Source organism: Phoenix dactylifera, chromosome 17, assembly GCF_051530095.1.
Source record: "Phoenix dactylifera cultivar Ajwa chromosome 17, Ajwa_hap1_PhDact_Kaust_v1.1, whole genome shotgun sequence".
In the NCBI taxonomy this organism is placed as follows: domain Eukaryota; kingdom Viridiplantae; phylum Streptophyta; class Magnoliopsida; order Arecales; family Arecaceae; genus Phoenix; species Phoenix dactylifera.
In genome coordinates this window covers 4,007,912-4,030,291 of record NC_143206.1, presented here as the reverse complement: position 1 = coordinate 4,030,291, position 22,380 = coordinate 4,007,912, and the positions used below count along the sequence as shown (strand labels likewise).

General features: G+C 43.9%; 1 protein-coding gene across 3 annotated transcripts; it reads right to left on the bottom strand.

Annotated features, from left to right (window-relative positions):
* Positions 1 to 859: 859 nt before the first annotated feature.
* LOC120105851 (uncharacterized) lies at positions 860 to 18,328 on the bottom strand. Of its 3 annotated transcripts, none has more exons than XM_088713252.2 (5): positions 17,839 to 18,323; positions 9,587 to 9,705; positions 7,989 to 8,019; positions 6,334 to 6,436; positions 860 to 1,260 (listed from the first exon to the last, which is right to left on the bottom strand). In XM_088713252.2, exons 1-5 carry the CDS (start codon positions 18,139 to 18,141, stop codon positions 1,163 to 1,165), a joined length of 654 nt encoding a protein of 217 aa, XP_088569378.2. In that variant the 5' UTR covers positions 18,142 to 18,323; the 3' UTR covers positions 860 to 1,162. The 3 variants fall into 3 exon arrangements, with proteins under 3 accessions (XP_088569378.2, XP_038974534.3, XP_089784248.1); XM_039118606.3 differs by having other exon boundaries at positions 9,587 to 9,747; positions 17,839 to 18,319; XM_089928122.1 differs by lacking the exons at positions 860 to 1,260; positions 7,989 to 8,019 and having other exon boundaries at positions 9,587 to 9,747; positions 17,839 to 18,328.
* Between the last annotated feature and the right edge of the window lie 4,052 nt (positions 18,329 to 22,380).

Below are 22,380 nucleotides of genomic sequence, written 5' to 3'. Positions count from 1 at the left end.
ATCTATGCTCTCTCCTCATACACACAAAGTTATCGTTTTGCTATCCATAAATTAAGCAGCTAATGCAATCAAGTAAATAATGAGGTTTGGCGAAGTATTACTGAAATAGTCAGTGCAATAGTTCTTGATTTCAAGATCGGGGTATGATAGTCTTTGCTGACGAATGGATAAAGATATTGTCAAGATATTGTCTTGATTACAGTGCATAACTTTTATGGGGAAGGCATGGCTGACGATAAATGAGTTGTATAAACTCGCCAAAGTCTCCATCCTTCCTGTTGAAAGATTTTATTTTTGTTGTATAATGAGCAATAAATCCATGCTGTTGCTGGTTCATGCTGAAATTTTAGGTGCAAGTAGAAACCGCAGGGGTCATTTGCAGGGCTCGGGAGCTGGGACCCTAATGCTGTTTATGCACTTGATTCATTGTGTTTACATGAAACAGATACGATAGCATAATTAACTTTGTTGGATGACTTAAAATCATAGATAAAAGAGATACGAAAGCCTTTTTGCTATCATTTCAACAATCTGGATACATAATTTCATGCTGGAAATTATATCTGATTTTTCTTAGGTGATACAATATGGAGAGTTAGACTCTTCTGCTCCTTCAAAGCCCGGTCTGTGCAGCAAGGCGAAGGGGTCAAAGTATCAAAAAACCTCCCTCGTGCTGTAACTGCTCCCACTGGATTTTGTAGATGGCTAGTAAACGATACCAATGTTCTTACCATGTTCAATATGATCAATATTTCATTTATAAGTTGTAAAGAGCTAAATTACTGTAGTATAGCTCAGACCTGGCAGTGCCGCAACTCATGCATGGTGATAAAAAAACGAGAGAATAATGAAACTGCCCTTATAAACCCGTACAAGCTAATTTATATTAAAGCGACCTGAACAAAAATACATCATTTCTCTCAAAAGAACTACATATTCTGTTTGATAGCATTCAATTTATCAGAAACGGAATGCTAATGGCTTACAGGAGGTAGCTTCAGTGGTGGTTTGTTTGATAATATTCTTCACTTTGTTGTATCACATAATTTAACTAGAAAGATCCAGAGATCCTATAACACGAACAATCAGTCTATATTTATTGGAGAGCTGGTCGATAAAGCTCTTCATTCATGCAGGTCAGTAATTGCCAACTATTTAGTCTCTAAGATTGTGGAAAGAATTTCTTGGCATCAAAAGGCTGATTTCGGGAATCTGGATCTTGTGAGCCAAAACCATTTGCCATGTTCATGGGAGCAAATGCTGCATAGTAGAGGAAAGGTGTCAGATACCATCTGTAACATATGCAAAGGATATGTATGAAATCAAGTTTTGACACTTGAATATTATAATGAAAGCTTTGCAAAAGTTTGTAAATATTTATAAAAGACGAGAGAAATATCAGATACAGATATGATATATAATGCACTTATATATTCTGATGCCTGACTGAAGAAGCTTAGCTCCCAATATCTCTAGTGCTTCTTTTCCATATTGGAATGTAATAATCCTTTGATCATATTAAAACAATATAAACTCCAATTCAACCAGAGAGACATTGATTGAGATCACCAGTCTTTCATCCAATTAATCATTCCAAAAAGAATTCACGGCAGTCAAGTTGGCTTGAGCCCAACATGAATAATTTTTGGTATGTTAATGAGGTCCATTTTACAACTGTAAACTAGTTCATATGTAGTAGAATAGCATAAAAAGAGACATATAATACCTGAGAAAGGAACTCTAAAGTTTTTGTGAAAGCAAAGAGAAAAGATCTCATCATAATTTCCAAAGATTTAGTTAACTTTTTGTTTAACTTATAATCAGTTGACCCATAGCTGATGATCTTTACTAGTAACCTGTACCATTTACCTGACAAAAAAACTAGGTCTTCTTGGATGCAAGAAAAGGATAGGATGAGGTCTCGTGATAATTATTTAAGGCATACTATGTAGCTAGGAAAGCAGTTTAATCCTGACTGCCCCATGCAGTCACCACATTTGCTTTACATCCATGTGCACAAATTATGCCATCTGCCATTGTCATTAAAATCGTATGATCCACGATGCAGATCTCATCAATGGATACAGATAAGTTATTATCATAAGATTTAGATTTACAATGAATCATCCAATCTCTTGAATTGTAATCACCAAATTGATCATGTTATTTGCATATCAAATCATGCAGAGATACATTTATATAACTTATTAAGTAGATTTCTTTTAGAATTACTTATTCATCTCTAATAGGTCAAGATTGTAAAGGTGGCAAATTTGTTCCAGTTATTAACTTCTAAAAATTAAAACTAAACAAAAATTTGGGGTTCATGGAATTAGGATCAAGCAGTTTTTAATATTTTTACAACCATTTGTTAAAATCTGATCCTTTATTCCCTAAAATTATTCTACTTAAAAGATAACTGAATTGATAGGTGATGTATAAAAGATCTATATAACTAGGCATGATACATGTCCCAAGAGACACACTTATATATATGGCCTTTTATTATTCATTCATCTACTTTGTAGTTGAATCATTCTTCAAAGTCTAACAGTTTCTTCTATTTCAAAATTTTTCAACAAATAAAAAAATTTCTTACAATCCACGATTTGATCCAATATAATACCCTCTATGATTTACAACTTGATCCGATTTTATCAACGTCTGCTCATTGGACCAGCAATCTGTTTGAACAAGGTGAAAATTTCAAGTACCTATCTTAAGCTTATCAAAAGGGCACCTACACAACCAAAAAGAGGGAAACGTAACTGCAGAACAACATGAGCTTCTGGATATCAAGATCTTTGATTGATCACTAAGAATCATTGTTACCGAGACACTTCAAAATTTAGGTCTTTCATGTCCATACTCCAGACACTTGGACACCTTATGATGCTCCTTGACGCATCATATTAACAAAGAAAGATATCATCAAATTTATATATCAATTTCTGGCACTCATATCTAGAAGCTTTCTAGTATAATCTAACATAACATTGAGAAAAGATTTTGTCAATTCTATTGGATTAAAAGCAACTGGTCCAGCAAATCATTCATTGTAAACCTATATTTGTACATATTTACAAATAAATATTTACAATATGGATGGGTACCTATATCCAATTTTTTGAAGGTTCTTTTGTCCAACTCTATTGGACATTTACCTTCATGTCAGGTGTCCAGGTAACATTTCTAAGAAGCTTCTTTTACACAAATCTTAAAACTTACATAAATATTTAGATTTTTGGGCGTGTCTATTCATGCTCTGGTATCTTATATATGTAATTTTATAATATCTGATTCATGGTGCAAAAAAAGAGGTGGCAAGTACAAAGTGAATCAATGACTCACAAAAAGAAAGAGGTAAGAGAAACTTAATAGTAGCTATAACCTTCCCATTCCTTCCCTTTTGTGTAGACTCTTTCCATTATCAAGAGTTGGTTCCCAACATCATGAGCCTAAACCTGTGTGACCAATAAGAATGGTTGCCCTTAATAGTAAGATTGCAAGTCCCCACCCTCTCTCGAACTCTTTCCCTACGAATTCCTCAATAATGTATCCAGTTTTAAAATCAGGTTAAAAATGATTGTAGAAAATTCTAAAACTTTAAGAGATCATGTTTTGATCCATAAGGCCAGCAGAATAAAGATAAGGTGTAGTTAGCAAGGATATTTTTCTCATTAATTGGAACTTCCTTTTACTTCTATTTTTCAAGTGCCTACAACTAATAACAACTACCGGCTAGGTGTCATGATCTGTACCAAATATATTGCCATCACGCCATTTCTTACAAAATATAGAGGAATAAGCAACATACAAATTTGTATTGCTATGAAGGAAGATGTTCTTAGTACAAACACCATCCTCAAACCCCACCTCCAGCAACTAGGCCATGCAGACACTGAAAAAGGGATGAATACCTCTAGGATCAGTGGGAGCTTCGGAGCATTTGAGCATAGTATAATCAGCCCTAATCAGCCGAAACATGCAACTCTCAATGATGGTCCATGTCAGCCCTTACAGAGGTACAACAAACAACAGGAGGCACAGGGAAGACAATAGACAGAAAGTGATATGCATGAACCAGCAAGCTTACATGCACTTGCCACATTATGGAAACTTAGTCAAGGTTCATGTTCATATGATGTAACTATAGTTTTATACTAATCGTCAACCTGCCGCAATCCTCCTCTTTTATATGGGTTTGAGACCAGCTATATACAAAACATAGGAGTTTACCATATTGGTGAAACCTTCAACAAAATATGGACCTATAACCAAAGTTCACCGTACCGCCTCGAATCGCCCGAATCGGGGTGTACTTAACTATACCAAGAGTGAATTGGCATAGTTCCACCCCTTGATTCGAAAAAATCAGGCAAGGGAGCGGAAGAGGGAGAAGGAAAGAGAGAAAAACAAAGAGAGAGAGAGAGGGGGGGGGAGGGAGAGAAAGGGAGGAAGGAAGGGAGAGAGGAGAGGGTGGGGGAGAGAGGCTGAGAGAGATGGAGGGAGGCTAGAAGCGAGGGAGGCCGACAAGGGCTCCCCTGTTTTGTTAGGGAAAGGGAGAGGAGGCGAGGAGGGGAAGGACAGAGAAGGAGAGGGAGAGAGAAAGGCCAAGAGAGAGCAAAAGAGAGGGAGGCCGACTAGGACTCCAGTGTTTCGAAACGAAATAGTTGAGCATTTTTTTAATTTGCCGGCTTCGAACTGAAATTTGGTGATAAAGGACAAGACTGTTGGAAAGAAAAGCACTCAAAAATGGCCATGCAGCAATGTCTAGATTGGGAGCTCCTACCTAATAGAGTGGGTATCTTCGTATTTGACTACCAGCATGAGAGGGAGAGTGAACAATCAAGATGGAGAGATTTCTGCTTGGGATACAGCACAAATATACGAGGAGATAGATGTTTGTGTCTTGTTCTGGGGTGCTGCTGCCAATGTGGACTGAGGAGTTCAGTTGAGGATGGCCACTATGGGTCACAAGGAAGAGACAGCAGACCAATGGTGGAGCTCAAAACTAGTGGATTTTAGATGGATCACAACATGCATAATCCTAGCAGCAGGACTTGGGCAGGCCTAAGAGAAGAAAAGGACACAGAAAAGAAAGGTTTTGTATTCCCTCTAGGTAGGTTTCAAATAGTATGCTTCATTTATTGAAAACAACATCCAGCCTGTCAAATAATTATGTCTACTTCACATTTTCAACTATGACGTCAGGGGGTGTGCCTCCCAATGCGTGTCATGAGTTCGACATGGAACAGCCTCTCTGCATGTGGGCGTAAGGCGGCATACATTTACCCACCCCAGATCCCTCAGTGGCAAGAGCCTCATTCACCGGACCACCATTTTTTTAACTATTAGATCACAGTTTTTTTTTCAATCATATAAAGTTTTTCTAACCAATATGCTTTGTCCATTTTAGTGCATAAGACAAGGAGATCAAAGAGCATTTAATGAATGTTTAACAATTCTGTTTCCACCAGGTCAAATGGCCTCAATATTATGATGACCACAAAAATACTATCTTGAACTCTCATTTTCACTCTGATATCATGATAATTTCTAACTTTGGAATGCAAAGCATAGTCTAATTGGGGCATCAGCCATATGCAATTAGAAGTATATATAAATTACAATTACAAACATGGTGAGACACTGCAAGAGAAAGAAATGGTGAAGATTACTTATGAAGATACAAAAAGTGTACATGTGATGATGTAAGTATAACATCTACAGGAAATGCCTGAGACTGCATGAGAAACATGTCTATGAAAAGGTAAACTTAGAACATTTCAAACTTAATTTGTAGGATGAAAATTGCAATAAGCAAGAGACTTATGTGCCAATGGCAATCGAATATGGACATAAGAGCAAATGGACAACCAGTAAGGAAATTGTGACACCTTATCCAATTATCTATTTGACTGTTATACATTATTGTGTCCACTTTCTCATACTTATATTGCTTTCCTCTTACAAAAGTAGCATTTAATTATACATATTTACGTAAAAGGAGAACATATCACATGTTGCATGCTGAAGAATAACACATTATTGAAAAGAAAAATATATCTAATACAAGTTTTACGCATAGAAGACATGAGAATTGGAAAACAAGTTACTACACAAACGCCACTTATAAGCTCCACATTAGCTATTATGATGAAGATAACTCCGTGTACATATAACATTCTGCAAGTTGCTCAAGTATTTACAATCACTAGACAAATTAAACAACAACCAATATAGATATATGAGCACACAAGGAATAACAATTTTAATATTATATGCATCTTTTATAACAAAAATTAAAGGAGAAGAGATCATAGAACCTACCTTTCTCTCTCATTCTTCTCTCTCTATCATATTCAAACTTGTCGCGAATTTGTGTAATCCTTTCCCAAGTATTGCCTTGTTTATTTCCTCCAAAGCCCTGGTCCTGTAATCACAACCCCTCATATAATTTTTGTGTTCAAGGAAATTATACAAGGACAATTCATGTCATATGATCAGAGTAAGCATGTAAGCTCTTAGCACAGCCCTCTTCAATTCAAAGAATTCCATAGTTCAAACAGAAAACTGGGGGTCACAAAAGAAAAGAAACAAAACAATTGAAAAAGTCTTATTGGAACTTTTATGATCTACAAATACCATGAGAGACAGATGACTTTAATTCAAGCAAAACTGCTAAAGAAACATGGAAGGCATATTTAGATGCAGACACAAGAATAATATAAAATGGAAATCTTGTGAAGATAATTCAGTAAATGAGGTTAAGAGGACCAATGTACATCTACTGGCTTGTGTGCGTGAGCAGGTCATAAGCGTGCAGCTCAAGTCAGCATGACTATGTGGCATGGGAGTGTATAAAAGGACATGCATACATGAACACATGCACACGTGCATCTGAAGCACAGACAAATTTTCAGCCTAGCAAAACCAAAAGAAAAATAACCACTTTCCACATAAATCCCAATAAGCAAAACATAGCTACAAAAATCCCTTTTTCTTTGATAAAAGCGTGCTTATATAGCACATGTCTACAGGGAGCCTGCAGAGTCCATAAGAACCAAATCTTGTAGTTCCCTCATCAATGGTCCTTCCAAAACCACACAATTGCTGCTGCTGGCTCCATAATCAGCCATCCAATCTGCAGGTTGGGTGCCTACTCTGAAGCTATGAGTGGCTGAGAACTGCTGCAACTGTAATGAGATCTTCCAGATGTCAAGAAGGAAGGGACAGTAGTCCTTGTTCAGGCTGGGTAGTTATTAATCCAGTCTGACAGAACATTAGTCCCCCTCCATCCAAACTGAGTCAGAAAGGAGCACTTTAACTACAAGCATTTCATTTCTTTATAGTGAACATTTGACCAGTAGGTGTTTCCAAGAAAATGAACTATCTTTAAGGGTGTAAAAAAGAAAAGGGCAGACCTTAACCTCCAGCTACACCAAAGATAAACCTTAAAAGGAATACATAGCAAATAACGATTCATAACACTAATCCCAGATAGATGAGACAATACATGATGAACTTTTTTATGGTTTTAATGTTTGAATATCTGCAGCACTTCTATATAGTATATCCTCTGTTTCAGAAACAATAAAAGTCTACATCCATACCTTGTTTTGTTGCATAAGTTTTATATAAAGAAGTTTAATTTCTTTTCTTATCAGAAGAAGGAAGATCTTTACCAATACAGCAATGGTAACATGCAATCTTTCCCATTAGAAGGTGGTGCCTCAACTAATGAAAACTAAAGAGAAATCAGATTTCTATATAAATAAATAAATAAATAAAAACTTCTTCCCCTTTGTTGATCTGACAGAAACACATGCATCAACCATTCATTCGTACATAGCCAAGGCACACCATGCAAAAAAGCTACAGGAATGTGCCAATAATTAATTTGTATAGTTCTAATATATAACATTCTTGCGGAAGAAACATAATAAAAATAACTTAAGTAAAATTGTAAATATTGACAGAAATACCTTATTTGCTTCTGCATGAGATCGCCTTCTCCTGCATTAGAGGATGAAAAATTTAAGAAATACTTATTTCATCTAAATTCCCAGACAATAGTCCTTCTTATAGGGAAAGCTATTGACTACTATAAAATTGTAAGTTCATTGCCCACTTCATGTGAAAAAACGGAACAGAGGGCAAGTCTGAAATGGAGCCATTTTTGAAGAACACGAGCTCTTCTCACTGTGTACATTGATAAATGATAGAATTTTTTGCATGTATACCCTCCTAAATATGTAAAATTGCATGAATACCCTCGTAAAATTACCATTAGCATGTATATCTTTCTTTTTTTTCTTTTTTGTATATGTACTCATACCATCTAACGTTGTTAAAAAAATAAACGATTTAAAGCTAAAATGACTGAAATACACTTATGGATAGATATGCAAAAAAAGTTATAAGGGTATACATGCAAATAGCAACTTTACAGAAGTATTCATGCAATTTCTCATATTTAGAAGGGTATACATTCAAAAAGTCTATTAAAAAAAGAATCAAAACTCGGCTGAAACTTACTAAGTCTTTTATGATTCAGTTGGATCGACAAGCCACAAAAAGATTGAGCCACATTATCTTTTTTTTTTTTTAAGATCATGACTCAGTCAAGTTGGAAAATTAGGTGATCATTTTGGTAATGCTATTCTCCATTTGATTTTGATATAATTATCATTATTAAATTTATGACATCTATATGTTCATTATTTTTTAAATGATTATAGCATATCAAACTTAAATTAATTATAGATGCTTAGATTAGTAAAATACTTTTTACTGATTTGTAAATGTTGGGTTATTGCTTGTTTTTTAGGCAAGAATTTCATAAAAGCAACATGATTCATTCTGTAAGAGTTGATATTAACATGAGATCATATGACACAATAATATTAATTTTTTTTGCCATCTTTTTTTATTAAAAACAACTGAAGTATCTTTACTAAATTTTGATCAATTTTTATTGAATTTTTTAAAGTGTATACCCTCCTAAATATGCGTAATTGTATGAATACCCTTACAAAGTTATTATTTGCATGAGTATTCTTATAAAGCTTTCTTTTTACGCATCTACCTAGGTATTTTAGTCAATTCAAATTTAAATTGTTTATTTTTTAACAGCATTAGATAGTATAGGTACGTATATAAAAAAGAAAGAAAAAAAAGGGTATACATGCAAAATAAGTATTTTATGAGGGTATATATGCAAATAGCAATTTTATGAGGGTATTCATACAATTTTGTATATTTTGGAAGGCATACATGCAAAAAAACCCTAAATAATATATAAGCGAAGGCCAAAGTTTTTTAACAAAGAGAATATTACTATTCTCCTTGCTTGAGGGCACTGCAAGAATAAATTTTGGACTTGGCTTGATTATCATTTCTTAAGTCTCATTATTAAAAGTACATGATTGGTCATTTAACATGGCTAGAAGAAAAACTATTAGAGCCCAATTAATATCTGAAATCTAAACTCAAAATGTTGTACTGCAAACTAATTCTTTTTGAGAGTACATTAAAATGTGGATAAGAAAGTAAATAATCAACTAGTGAAGAGATATTTTACCTGAATGGTGAAAAATCTGAATCATCATCTTCAGCAGAATCATAGTTGGCATGATCTTGGGCAATTTTTTTTGAATAACCTTCATCCCAGTACAGCCTTTCCCAGTTCTCCCTAAGTTCCTGATACAGTTCCATATACCGTTTACACCAAGACTCATGTTCCTGTCAGTTTATTTAGCACAAAAAATTCAAATTAAAATTATTTTCGAAAATATTATATTAATTTTGATGACAGGGTTATGACTTAACAATAATTCAGTAGAAAGTCCACAAAGTAGTGAAGAAAAAAAATCAATAAGATAAACTAGTACATCGGCTAAACAGATAGCCAAACTAGAGGAATAAAACTGACTAACAAATGCCATACGTTTGGACATTTGAAGGCAACAGTAAAGTCAAGAAAAAAGATGCATAGAAAGCAATTTTCTGATATATTAACCAACATGACAAAATATGAATAAGAGATTGAGTAGCCAAAAAACCAAATAAAAAAAATCAGCTATAGCTAAGCTTTTCTGACTTTGTTTCCTTTTGAGAATTTCATCTTTTTCTGATTGATCCGAAGATACGAGTGGTAATATGATCTTACTCTATGTTTGGTTAGGATCATGAGAAGGGGGATGCATGGGATTGGAAGGATAGATGGCCCCCATCTGCTATTTAGTTCAAAAAATATTAGGAAGGTTATGAGAAGAAGGGATTGCCCATCCATCCTGGCCCACCAATTTGCAACCTCCCAAATTGGAAGGATACAAGGATGGATGGATGGAGCATGTGATAGGGTTAAAGTTGCTTATACAATTTGACCTGCCAACCTTTTGAACCTAATATTACATGACATTATAGACATCCAGCCCATGTCCCTTTACATTCTAATTTTACAAAACCAGACTTAACTATATTCTCAATTTTTTAAACTGAAAAAGCATTACATGGTGATGTTTCAAATATACATTGAACAGCCAGCATTTGCAATTCAATCATTACTTAAAACATAGGCATATTCAGATTGTTCTTCAGCCAATAATACCTTCTATTAAATATAATAAAACTATTTTTATCAGCTAAAATTCATGAATTTTTTCTTCAAAATTGGTTATAAGCAACTTCTCTCACAAGGTTTGGAAATACACGCTAGTTTGATCCTCTGACTGCATGCTTTACTTTTCTTCCAGTAGGAGTGAACGCTAAAAGGAAACCATTCCAGTAATATTTTTGCATGTGTGAAAATTCAAATGCATATCTTTAAAAAATATTACAATTGTGGCACAAGACATGCTGCAACTTGCCAAGCATTCACTTATAGGGGAGTTGAATTCTCAATCAAGGAAGAAAGTTTTTGACGATGGCTATACCCCAAGGAGGTCCTAAGTACATCCGTTTCACTCCATATGTACACAACTTTTCCACATCTGGATACACCTTTTTATGAACTATGCTGGAACATAATACAGAAAATATGACACATTGTAGCCCAGTTATGACACTTAACCAAATAAAATAGAAAGCAACCTAACGCCTATTGGTAAACACTTGCATAATGTGATCTAGCTATTTCTGTGGTCATGATTCTAATCTTGGAGGCCTATAGCGTAACTTACAGCAGACCCCTAACTCAGCCAAGATTCTGATAGGCGCACCCGTCCACAGCGGGTCCGAAGACCCAATCCCCGATATCTGGGGGCCTTCATCACCCACGATGGAAGCAGAGGGAAGAAGAGCTCGGCATCTGCGAGAGCAACGGAGGAAGTGGGAGACGCTCGGAATGTGGGAAGTGGGAAGGCAGGCATGCAAGCTCGGCTCGACGTGGGAGATGCGGAACGAGGCGAAGAGACGAGCCCCGAAGCCACGCGTGTGGGGTACGACGAGGTGGACGTGGGACGAGGTAAGGGGGAGTTGAGCTCCGAAGCTCAGGGCGTGGGGTACGGGAGTGGATGAGTGATGGTAAGGAATGATGAGTGATGGTCCGAGTTTCATGGGAAAAGGGAGGAAGTATTTAATGTGGTGTATGCTTTGGGATATGGGACGTGAATTGAGTGATACTTGTATGGGTCTTCTCTCACTCAAAGGAGAGTGTGTTATTTTCATTGCACTAGTCTAGCTCTCACCATAAGACGAGCTGAAAAATATATCATTCCGTTTCTCCCTTTTGTTCCCACTTGGCTCGACTTCATCATTCTCTCTTGTTCACCTTTCCTACTTCTGATCGGGACCTATCAATTGGTATCAGAGCTGGCTATGTCTAACAAGGAAAGAATAGAGCGGTTGGAAGCTGAGACGAGTACCATGTGGGAGGAACTGCATGGCTTGGAGGCGCGGGTTGATGGACGACTCGCGGAGATCTTGGAGGCTATTCGACACCTTCAGATCACTGCTCAGTCGCCGACACCGTTCGAGCAACCTATATCCCCTCCTCAGTCACCAAGGGGGGGTGGTTACGGACGGACGGAGGAACTCGCGATGGTCCAATGACACCCACGGATGGACTTCCCGCGGTTCACTGGAGATGATCCGATTGTTTGGTTGGATCGGGCCGAGCAGTATTTCGACGGCCAAGAAGTCCCTGTCAACCGACGGGTAGCAACCGCCTCGTTCTACTTAGACGAGGAAGCTAACCACTAGTGGCAGTGGTTACGACGAGCATACCAAGATGAAGGGGCCACCATTACTTGGAGGGTTTTCGAACGGGAGTTGTTGGCTCGGTTTGGACCCAACGAGTATGTGAATTTTAATGAGAAGCTCTCCCGAGTTCAGCAACAAGGCTCGGTACGAGAATATCAACAGGAATTTGAGAAGCTGGCTAACCGAGTCCGGGGTTGGCCACAGGACGCGCTCATCGGAACCTTCATCGGAGGGCTCAAGGAGGAGATCGCGAAAAGGTTCGCATGAGGCAGCCGCACTCACTCCGGAAAGCAATCACGGTTGCTCGCATGAGGGAGGAAAGGTTGGAACAAAAGAAGAAGGCCACTCGAGGCGTTCAACCACGACTGACTGGTATCCCACGGATGCCCAACCCGAGTCTCCCTGCACCGCGGCTACTGGCGCCGACGCTGATCCGGCGCATCACATGGGAGGAGATGCAACAACGGCGGGAGCGAGGTCTTTGCTTCAAGTGCAATGACAAATTCACTCTAGGGCACCGGTGCAAAACTCCCCAGGTTCACTTAATCGAAGCGGACCGAGAGGACGCGGACGGAGATGGCGATGGGGAACCTGACCTTCATGGCGAGGGCTAGACCAGGGAAGAAGTGCAACCAGTAATCTCACTACACGCACTCTCTGGATGGACTGGACCGAAGACAATGCGGGTGATAGCACGAATACAAGGGCAACCACTGACGGTCCTCATTGACAGTGGATCCACTCACAACTTTGTGAGTGACCGCATAGCCAAGAAACTGCGACTCCCCATTGACTCCACTGTACCGTTCGAAGTCCGAGTTGCGAACGGAGACATCCTTCAGTGCCAGGAGATGTTCCGAGCAATGGAGGTTGAGCTGCAAGGGAAGAAATTCCTGGTGAACTTCTACACCCTGCCGCTTGTAGGGTTGGACGCTGTCCTTGGCATCCAATGGCTAGAAAAGCTGGGACCCGTGCTCTGCAACTGGAAGCAAATGACTATGAAGTTTTGGTGGGATGGACGGTAGTGTGAGCTCTCCGGACAACCGGCACGTCCCGCCCGAGCCCTGGGTTTCCCAGGGATTCAGCGAGAACTAAAAGGGGGGACTCAACTTTTTGCTGTCATGATCAGAGGCTCCGAGGTGCAACCCTGCGGGTCTGACACGAGAGAATGCCCCAGAGATCTACAGAAGCTGCTTCAAGAGTTCTCCCCTCTCTTTGAAAAACCCCGAGGGCTTCCGCCGGAGCGAGCTTTTGTCCACCGGATTCCACTCTATGACGGAACCTCAGCCGTCAACGTCCGGCCATATCGGTATGCTTACTACCAAAAGAATGAGATCGAGCGACAAGTCACCGAGATGCTGGACACCGGGATTATCCGGGAGAGTCAGAGCCCCTTTTCTTCTCCCGTCTTACTCGTAAAGAAAAAGGACGGCGGCTGGAGGTTCTGTACGGACTACCAGGCGTTGAATGCTGTTACTGTAAAAGACCGATTTTCGATCCCTACCGTTGACGACATGCTGGATGAGCTGCACGGAGCCAGCTTCTTCACCAAGCTGGACCTTCGAGCAGGATATCACCAGATCAGAGGTCACCCCGACGACATCCACAAGACAGCTTTTCGCACGCACAACGGCCACTTTGAGTACCTGGTGATGCCCTTCGGGTTATGTAACGCTCCATCAACGTTTCAAGCCATCATGAATTCCGTTTTCAGAAGGTTCTTACGCAAGTTCATCCTGGTTTTCTTTGACGACATCCTGGTGTCTAGCGCTACGTGGGAGCTCCATTTGTCTCACCTCCATACTACGCTCCAGATCCTCACAGATCATTGCTTTTATCTACAACCATCTAAGTGCTTGTTTGGGCAACATCAAGTTGAATATCTGGGCCATATCATCTCGGCTGCAGGAGTACAGGTGGATGCCAACAAAATACAAGAGATGAAAGAGTGGAGGCAGCCAACCACCGTAACGGAACTTAGGGGATTCCTAGGACTTACTGGGTATTACCCGAAGTTCGTCAAGAATTACAGGATCATCGCCGCCCCTTTAACGGCCCTGTTAAAGAAAGGGAAGTTTCAATGGAGTCCACCAGCCAAGCAAGCGTTCAACCTCCTCAAAGAAGCCATGACTACCACCCCGGTACTAGCCACGCCCAACTTTTCAGAGGTTTTCATAATTGAAACTGATGCTTACATGAGCAAAGCGTTGGGTGTGAGGAAGAAAGGATGGTCCACGTATGCCAAAGAAATGCTGGCGATCATGGAGGCCGTGCGGATGTGGCGACCTTACCTGTTAGGAAGAAGATTTCAAATCCGCACCGACCAGAAAAGCCTTCGACACTTCTTAGAACAGCGTGTGAGTACACCAGAACAACAGAAGTGGGTCGCAAAACTCTTAGGATACGAGTATGAAATTGTCTACAAGCCCGGGAAGGACAACACAGCCGCGGATGCCTTGTCTCGCCAACCTGAAGCAGCCCTGCTCCATGCCATTAGTCGACCGCTCTTTGACATTTGGAAGGAGATCCGGGCTGCCACCCGAGAGGACTCCTATCTGCAAAATAAGATCCAGCAGCTAGACTCCGAAACCGAGTGCATGAAGGATTACGAACTCAAGGGAGGAGTCCTGTATTATAAGGAGCGGGTCCTGATTCCTCCGAGGTCACCCCTGTGCAACAAACTGATGTAGGAATTTCACAACACCAAGGTCGGAGGGCATTCCGGAGTCTTGAGAACTTACAAACGAGTCTCTCAAGCCTTCTACTGGGAAGCAATGAAGCGGGATATCCGAAGGTTTGTGGTAGAATGTGTGGTCTGCCAGCAACAAAAATATGAAGCTCAAGCTCCGGCTGGATTACTGCAACCCCTTCCGACGCCTACGCAAGTCTGGGAAGACATCTCCCTAGACTTCATCGAAGGACTACCGCGGTCCAGAGGTAAAGATGTAATACTAGTTATCGTCGATCTCGCTGACCAAATACGCCCACTTCTTGCCTCTATCTCACCCGTATACTGCTAAAGGAGTAGCAGAGCTTTTTGTGCACCAAGTGGCCCGCTTACATGGGATGCCAAGGTCGATTGTTAGTGATCGGGATCCTGTGTTTGTGAGCACCTTCTGGCGAGAATTCTTCAAACTACAAGGGACCTCCCTCAACATAAGTTCGGCTTATCATCCGCGGTCTGATGGCCAAACTGAGGTGGTTAATAGGTGCGTGGAGCAATACCTCCGATGCATGTGCAGTCAGTACCCAAGGACTTGGGAGCACAACTTAGCTTGGGCGGAATACTGGTACAATACCACTTTCCACTCCACTGCCGGGATGACACCGTTTCAAGCACTATATGGGAGACTTCCGCCAACAATTATTCGATATATGGACGGTGTTTCAGTGGTAGATGAGGTCGACAAAAACTTGGTCGACCGCGATCAGTTGCTGAAAGAGTTGAAAGGTAATCTGGAGAAGGCGAAGAACAACATGAAGCAACAGGCAGACAAAAGACGGAGGAAAGTTACGTTTGAAGAAGGCGACTGGGTGTTCTTAAAACTTCCTCCGTACCGGCAGCAAACAGTCTTCCGCCGAGCTCACCAGAAGCTAGCACAAAAGTACTTCGGGCCTTATCGCATCACTGAGCGTATAGGGCCAGTTGCTTACCGGCTGGCGTTGCCGGAGACTGCCAAGGTCCATCCGGTGTTCCATGTATCACTTCTCAAAAGACGACTGGGAGAAGGACAAGCCACCTGCACTGCGCCACCACTGATACGGGAGGATGGCAACCTCGTGCTAGAGCCCGAACTTGTCAAGGACTACCGATGGGTTAACAAAGGAGGAAAGCTAACAGAAGAAATCTTGGTGCAGTGGCGTTCGCTTCCGGAAGAGGACGCAACCTGGGAGGACTATGGGCAGCTAAAGGAACTATATCCTAAGACAAACCTTGAGGACAAGGTTTCACCTGAAGAGGGGAGGGATGATAGGCGCACCCGTCCACAGCGGGTCCGAAGACCCAATCCCCGATATCTGGGGGCCTTCATCACCCACGATGGAAGCAGAGGGAAGAAGAGCTCGGCGTCTGCGAGAGCAACGGAGGAAGTGGGAGACGCTTGGAACGTGGGAAGTGGGAAGGCAGGCATGCAAGCTCGGCTCGACGTGGGAGATGCGGAACGAGGCGAAGAGACGAGCCCCGAAGCCACGCGTGTGGGGTACGACGAGGTGGACGTGGGACGAGGTAAGGGGGAGTTGAGCTCCGAAGCTCAGGGCATGGGGTACGGGAGTGGATGAGTGATGGTGAGGAATGATGAGTGATGGTCCGGGTTTCATGGGAAAAGGGAGGAAGTATTTAATGTGGTGTATGCTTTGGGATATGGGACGTGAATTGAGTGATACTTGTATGGGTCTTCTCTCACCCAAAGGAGAGTGTGTTATTTTCATTGCACTGGTCTAGCTCTCACCATAAGATGAGCTGAAAAATATATCATTCCGTTTCTCCCTTTTGTTCCCACTTGGCTCGACTTCATCCTTCTCTCTTGTTCACCTTTCCTGCTTCTGATCGGGACCTATCAGATTCCTGCCCACTTAATCCATGCATCTGTGTGCATCAGATTGTCACTAACCATCAGTAAAAGATACCAAATCTTTTGAGTAAATAAAAGTTAAGATACCAATCCATTATCTAATACAGAATCTTGACTAAAAAAATGAAACAACACCATCCAGAGTTTCTATTTATTTCTTTTAATATTTCTGAGTAAATGTGAGAAGGTTTCTCAGCAAGAATAATCTGTTATATTGCTTTTAAGTATGAAAAGGATAATATCAATCCAATGGGAAAGAAAAAGGAGAACAGAAACAAATGAACGTTGGAGCTTGAGGACTATCTAAGTATGTGCAGTAAGATTGGAAAATGGAGGAAGTGTCTGCCATTAGTACAACGAAAACTTGATGGAATTCCATGAATGTACTAATGTTACAAGGCTTAAATGGATGCTGATATTATTGGATGAAAAGCGCACGAATCATTGAGAAAGGAAAAAAACCATGACAAGCAAATGTTCAGAAATGTTGCTTGATGGAGAAATGGCGAAAGAAACATCACAGCACTAATCATATAAAGAGGAGGTTATAGTGAAATTTGTAGCTACATATAAGGATGAAATTGTGATATAGCAAGAGAAGGCTTCTAGTGAAATCATAGCTACATTTAAATCCATCCAACCCAAAGATATAAAGTTATTTATGTATGTTTTTGATCGAAGCATAAAAGTAACCATGTTCATGACAAAAATCACATTCTCTTTGTAATCAATGGAAAACACCTAAATAAAAGCACAAGCAATAAAAATATAAAAAAAAACTTTATACCACCAAAGCAAGCTGTTAGAGAGAATCTAGGGTTTGAATATGGAATTGCATAGCAAGGAATCTTCGTGATTGCCATAAGTGATTGGCTTCATCAAGATTGGACCATTTGTGACAGGACTTGAATGAAACAAGAATGACTAAAATGCAAGGAATACCATAAATCCCACTGAAAAATCTTATTCCGACCACTTTTCCATCAATATATAAGGGAACAAATATTCTCTTGAGTTCTTGAGATAACTCTGGACAAGGAATAGCAGGGGGAGCGCGTACCGAGTCCTTGAGGATGATGCGAGTGCGACGCATGAACTGCTCGCGGAGCTGCTTGCGGCGCTTGTTGGGTAGGTTGTCCCTGGGGATGACGAACCGTTCCCGGTGCGGGACGTGCTCCCCAATCTCGTGCATCTCCCCGTCCACCACCCACCACTCCGACTTCCCCTCCCCCTTCGCCGCCGCCGCCGCCGCCGCCGCCCGGTGGCCCCGCGACGACGGCCCCGTCCGCGCCCACCGCTGCTGCTGCTGCTGCTGGAGCTGGAAGAAGGCAGGTGACTGCCGCCTAACGAGACCTAGCCGCATGGAGGAACAGGCGGCAGAGAACGCTTCGCCTCTTGCCGTCGAGCCCCGCTTCCACGCATCAATTAGGGCGACGAAATGAAATGGATGAGAAATGCCACCTGTTTCTGTTTTAGCAACCCATTAACGGCAGTTGGTGCTTATGGCCCTCGCGCGATTTTCGCTGGGTCTGTGAAAGAGAGCCGCTTCGAGATAAAGGAAGCTGTAAGGCTGTAGTTTCTAAAAGTACTTTTAAATAAAATAAAAATTTTTAATAATAATTTTAAAAAGTTATTTTAGGACAGTTTTTTTGGGAGAAATTATATTTTGAAGTTTTCAAAAAAAAATTATTTTTAGACTCAATCGAAAAACTAATTTTTTGACCAAAATACCAATAATAAAATATAATAATTACACAAAATATGCCTTTACTAATTATTTAATCAATTTTATCACCTAATTAGAAAATTTTTTATATTATGAAAAATTAATTTCTGCTAATAATTATATTATTTATAACTTTACTATTGTATTATACTATAAATATAATATTTTATTACATTATAACATAATACATTGATATGTTATGTTAAATAATTTAATATTATATTAAATTATTATGCTATAGTATACAATATTATATTATGATATTATAATAATATTGTTACGGGGGAACTAAGCCGCCATGCCCCACGTGACCGGCACGCGCGCCCAGGAAGACTACGGCTGCCCTTTGATCCAGCAATCCGACCCCGAGTCGGACGTCCTCGGCTCCGCAGCCCGACCCCGAGTCGGCTGCCCTTTGATCCAGCAATCCGACCCCGAGTCGGACGTCCTCGGCTCCGCAGCCCGACCCCGAGTCGGCTGCCCTTTGATCCCGCAATCCGACCCCGAGTCGGACGTCCTCGGCTCCGCAGCCCGACCTCGAGTCGGCTGCCCTTTGATCCAGCGCTCCGACCCCGAGTCGGACGTCCTCGGCTCCGCAGCCCGACCCCGAGTCGGCTGCCCTTTGATCCAGCGCTCCGACCCCGAGTCGGAGATCTCTTGATAACGACAGGCTATTCCCCAGAGGCACGCCGCGGCCTCCTGCTCCACTACTCCCTGCAACGGCTGTATCCGATGCTGCTCCACGATCTCCTGCATCAGCCGTACAAAGCGGAGCCCCACTATGCCCTGACGTGGCCGTACCCGGTGCTGCTCCACGACGCCCTGTAACGGCCATGTCAGTGGCCACACCATCGTGCCCCACGATAACGAACCCCCCTGAGAGACCCCCCAGCCAGGTATATATGCGGCTGGGGGGAGAAAGGGGGGAGGTGAGGAATATCTCCCAGAGCACTCTCTTACTTGCGATTATCACCTCTCCTCCTCCTCCAATCTCCTCTGACTTGACCGTCGGAGGGCCATCACCACCCTGGTGGTGGTGCAAGGCTTGTTTGCAGGTTTCTTGGCGGAAGGTGGAGCGCAACCAACACCAACCAAGACAACTCAGACGGAACCCCGTTCACACCGCAGTGCCAATCGTTCTCGGTTTGGACCACCAGCAACAGTTATGTTGTGGGGGGGGAGGGGGCCTTGAATTTAGTCCCACATCGGCTAGAGCGGAAAGGTTCCGTGCCTTATAATGAGGAGGGCGAAGCCTTTTCCTCACGAGGGCCCTTTTGTGGGACAAAACCGTGAGGGCAATCCCCCCGTCAGCGCTGGACGCGCGGGCCGGAAACGTCTCCCTCCGTCAGCGCTGGACGCGCGGACCAGAGCGCCCAAAGCGGACAATACCTCGTGGGGGACGCGGTCTCTTTCTGCTTGGCTCGGTTGGGACTAAGGCTGTTGCCGGGGTGAAAATCCCGCAACAGTTGGCGCTAGAAGGAGGGCACCGAATCTTAGAACAATCGTAATGGCACGGCGAGGTGGTCGTGGAGCTTCCAATGCTTCCGGTCGCGGAGCCTCTAGCGCCTCCGGCCGAGAGGCTGCTGCGTCCCCAACGCACTCTCAGCAGCACTCCACCGCCCCTTCTCCCATTCAGACGGTCGAAGCTGCTCAGTTCGACCAGCTAGCCCAGCAGGTTCGCACCCTCGCGGAGGCAGTGCAGAATCTGCAGGGTGTGATCTCTCGGGTGCCGCAACGGGCTCAGGAGCCGCTGCCCCCCGAGCACTCGCCTCTTCCTCACAACCCGCGCTCCTTCCTCTCCCATGGAGAGGAGCGCCGGCGCGAGGAGGATTCTCGAGTGCGGTCCATTCTGCCAGGACCTTCTCATCGGAGCTGTGCGGGGTACGAGAGGCGGACCCGGGCGCGTTCTCAGACACCCCAGTCCTCGAGGGGCCCGCACTCCAGTCGGTCCCCCTCGCGCCGCTCCTTGTCCCCCACCCACCGGTCGCGCTCCCTGGACCGGCGGGTGGATGATCTCCACAGACAACTCCAGGTCCTGAAGGGCCACTCCAAAGATCCCTTCGCTGACTTGGAGATCTCCTCCCAGCCGGCGCTTGCCTCGAGGATCCTGCGGACCCCGAACCCGCCGGGGTTCAAAATGCCGGCGATCGAACCCTACGACGGGGCGGCGGACCCGCGGGACCACGTGGAGAGTTTCAGGACTCTTATGCTCCTCCATGGAGCATCGGATCCGCTCCTCTGCAAGGCCTTCCCGGCGACCCTCCATGGCCCGGCAAGGGCATGGTTCGCCGGCCTGGAGGCTAACTCCATCCAGTCCTTCGACCAGTTCACCCGCTTCTTCATCAGCCATTTCGCCGTCAGTAGCAGGCGGCGACTGGTCTCCGACTCCCTCTTTGATGTCCGGCAAAACGAGGGAGAAAGCCTGCGGGATTATCTCACCCGCTTCAACAAGGCTACACTGGAGGTCCGGAACCTGAGCCAGGAAGTGGCTCTCTCAGCCCTGAAGCGTGGCTTCCGGAAGGGCAGACTCACCTTCTCCCTGGACAAACGCCTGCCGCGGAGCTTCCCGGAGCTGTTATCTCGGGCAAACCAGTATGCAGACGCCGAGGAGGCAGCATCCCACCGGAACAAGGAGGCCGCCGAGGCCCCTCTAAAGCCCGGGAAGAAAAGGCGAAAAGAGGCACCCCAGAGGAGGAGCCCGACGCCTCAACGCCGGCGCAGAAGCCCGTCACCAGCAAGGAACCACGGCGCCACACGCCCTCGTTCTCCGCACCGACGCTTCAACCGGTACACCCCACTCCTGGCCCCCCGGACCCAGATCCTCATGGAGGTCAAGGGGCGGGAGGACCTCCCGGTCCCGAGGCAGATGAAGAAGATCCCTGGGAAGAGGCCTTCTCGGGCGTACTGTGAGTACCACCGAGACCACGGCCACGATACCGAAGACTGCTTCCAGCTTCGGGACGAGATCGAGGCTCTCATTCGCCGAGGGCGTCTCGGTCGATATGTAAACGACCGACGTCCCCCGGCAGACCCGCGTCCGGTCGACCCGGCCCCTCAGGAGCCTCGGGAGCAGAATCGACCCGTTGCGGGAGTGATCCACACCATCACTGGGGGCTGCTCTCGGCCCGTGAGGAACGCGGGGGGCTCGGCGGAAGCATCAGGAGTGGCCGTCGCGAAGAGGCAGCGGGTCGGAAATGTAATCACTTTTTGTGATGAAGATGTAAAGGGGGTTCAGACTCCCCACGATGACGCCATGGTGATCTCTCTCACTATGGCGAACTATGATGTAAGGCGTGTTCTTGTGGATAGTGGAAGCTCAGCTGATATTTTGTATTACGAGGCCTTCCAAAAGATGAGCTTGTCCCGACAATGGTTGCACAAAACATCCACCCCCCTCATAGGATTCACTGGAGACGCTATCTCGGCCGAAGGTGTCATTGAGCTGCCTGTGACTGCGGGCGTTGCACCCGCAGAAGCCACAGTGCGACTCGGGTTCTTGGTCGTCCGTGTCCCCTCGGCCTACAACGCTATCCTCGGACGACCCGGACTGAACGCCCTTCGCGCGGTGGTTTCTACCTACCATTTGCTCATGCGGTTCCCCACGGCGGCCGGGATTGGAGAGGTCCGAGGTGACCAACCAACCGCACGGCAGTGTTTCCTAGCAACTCTCAAAGGGAAGAAGCCCATGGAGGCCCTAAGCGTCGAGTCCCTTGACGCCAGAGACGAAGTGGCCTTGCGGCACGGGGAGCCGGCCGAGGGCGTAATCGAAGTTCCCCTCGAAGAAGGCCGCCCGGACCGCACGGTCCGGGTCGGTGCCAACCTCGACTTGGAAGCTCGGCTCCGGTTAGTGGAATTCCTCCGAGCCAATGCTGATGT

Coding starts and splice junctions, on each gene's coding strand:
- LOC120105851 (XM_039118606.3), bottom strand. CDS start 18,141: ATGCGGCTAGGTCTCGTTAGGCGGCAGTCACCTGCCTTCTTCCAGCTC. Junction 9,748..17,838: donor GCATCATCCTCAAGGACTCG/GTACGCGCTCCC, acceptor ATAAACTGACAG/GAACATGAGTCTTGGTGTAA. Junction 1,261..6,333: donor GAGAAGAATGAGAGAGAAAG/GTAGGTTCTATG, acceptor TCTACTATGCAG/CATTTGCTCCCATGAACATG.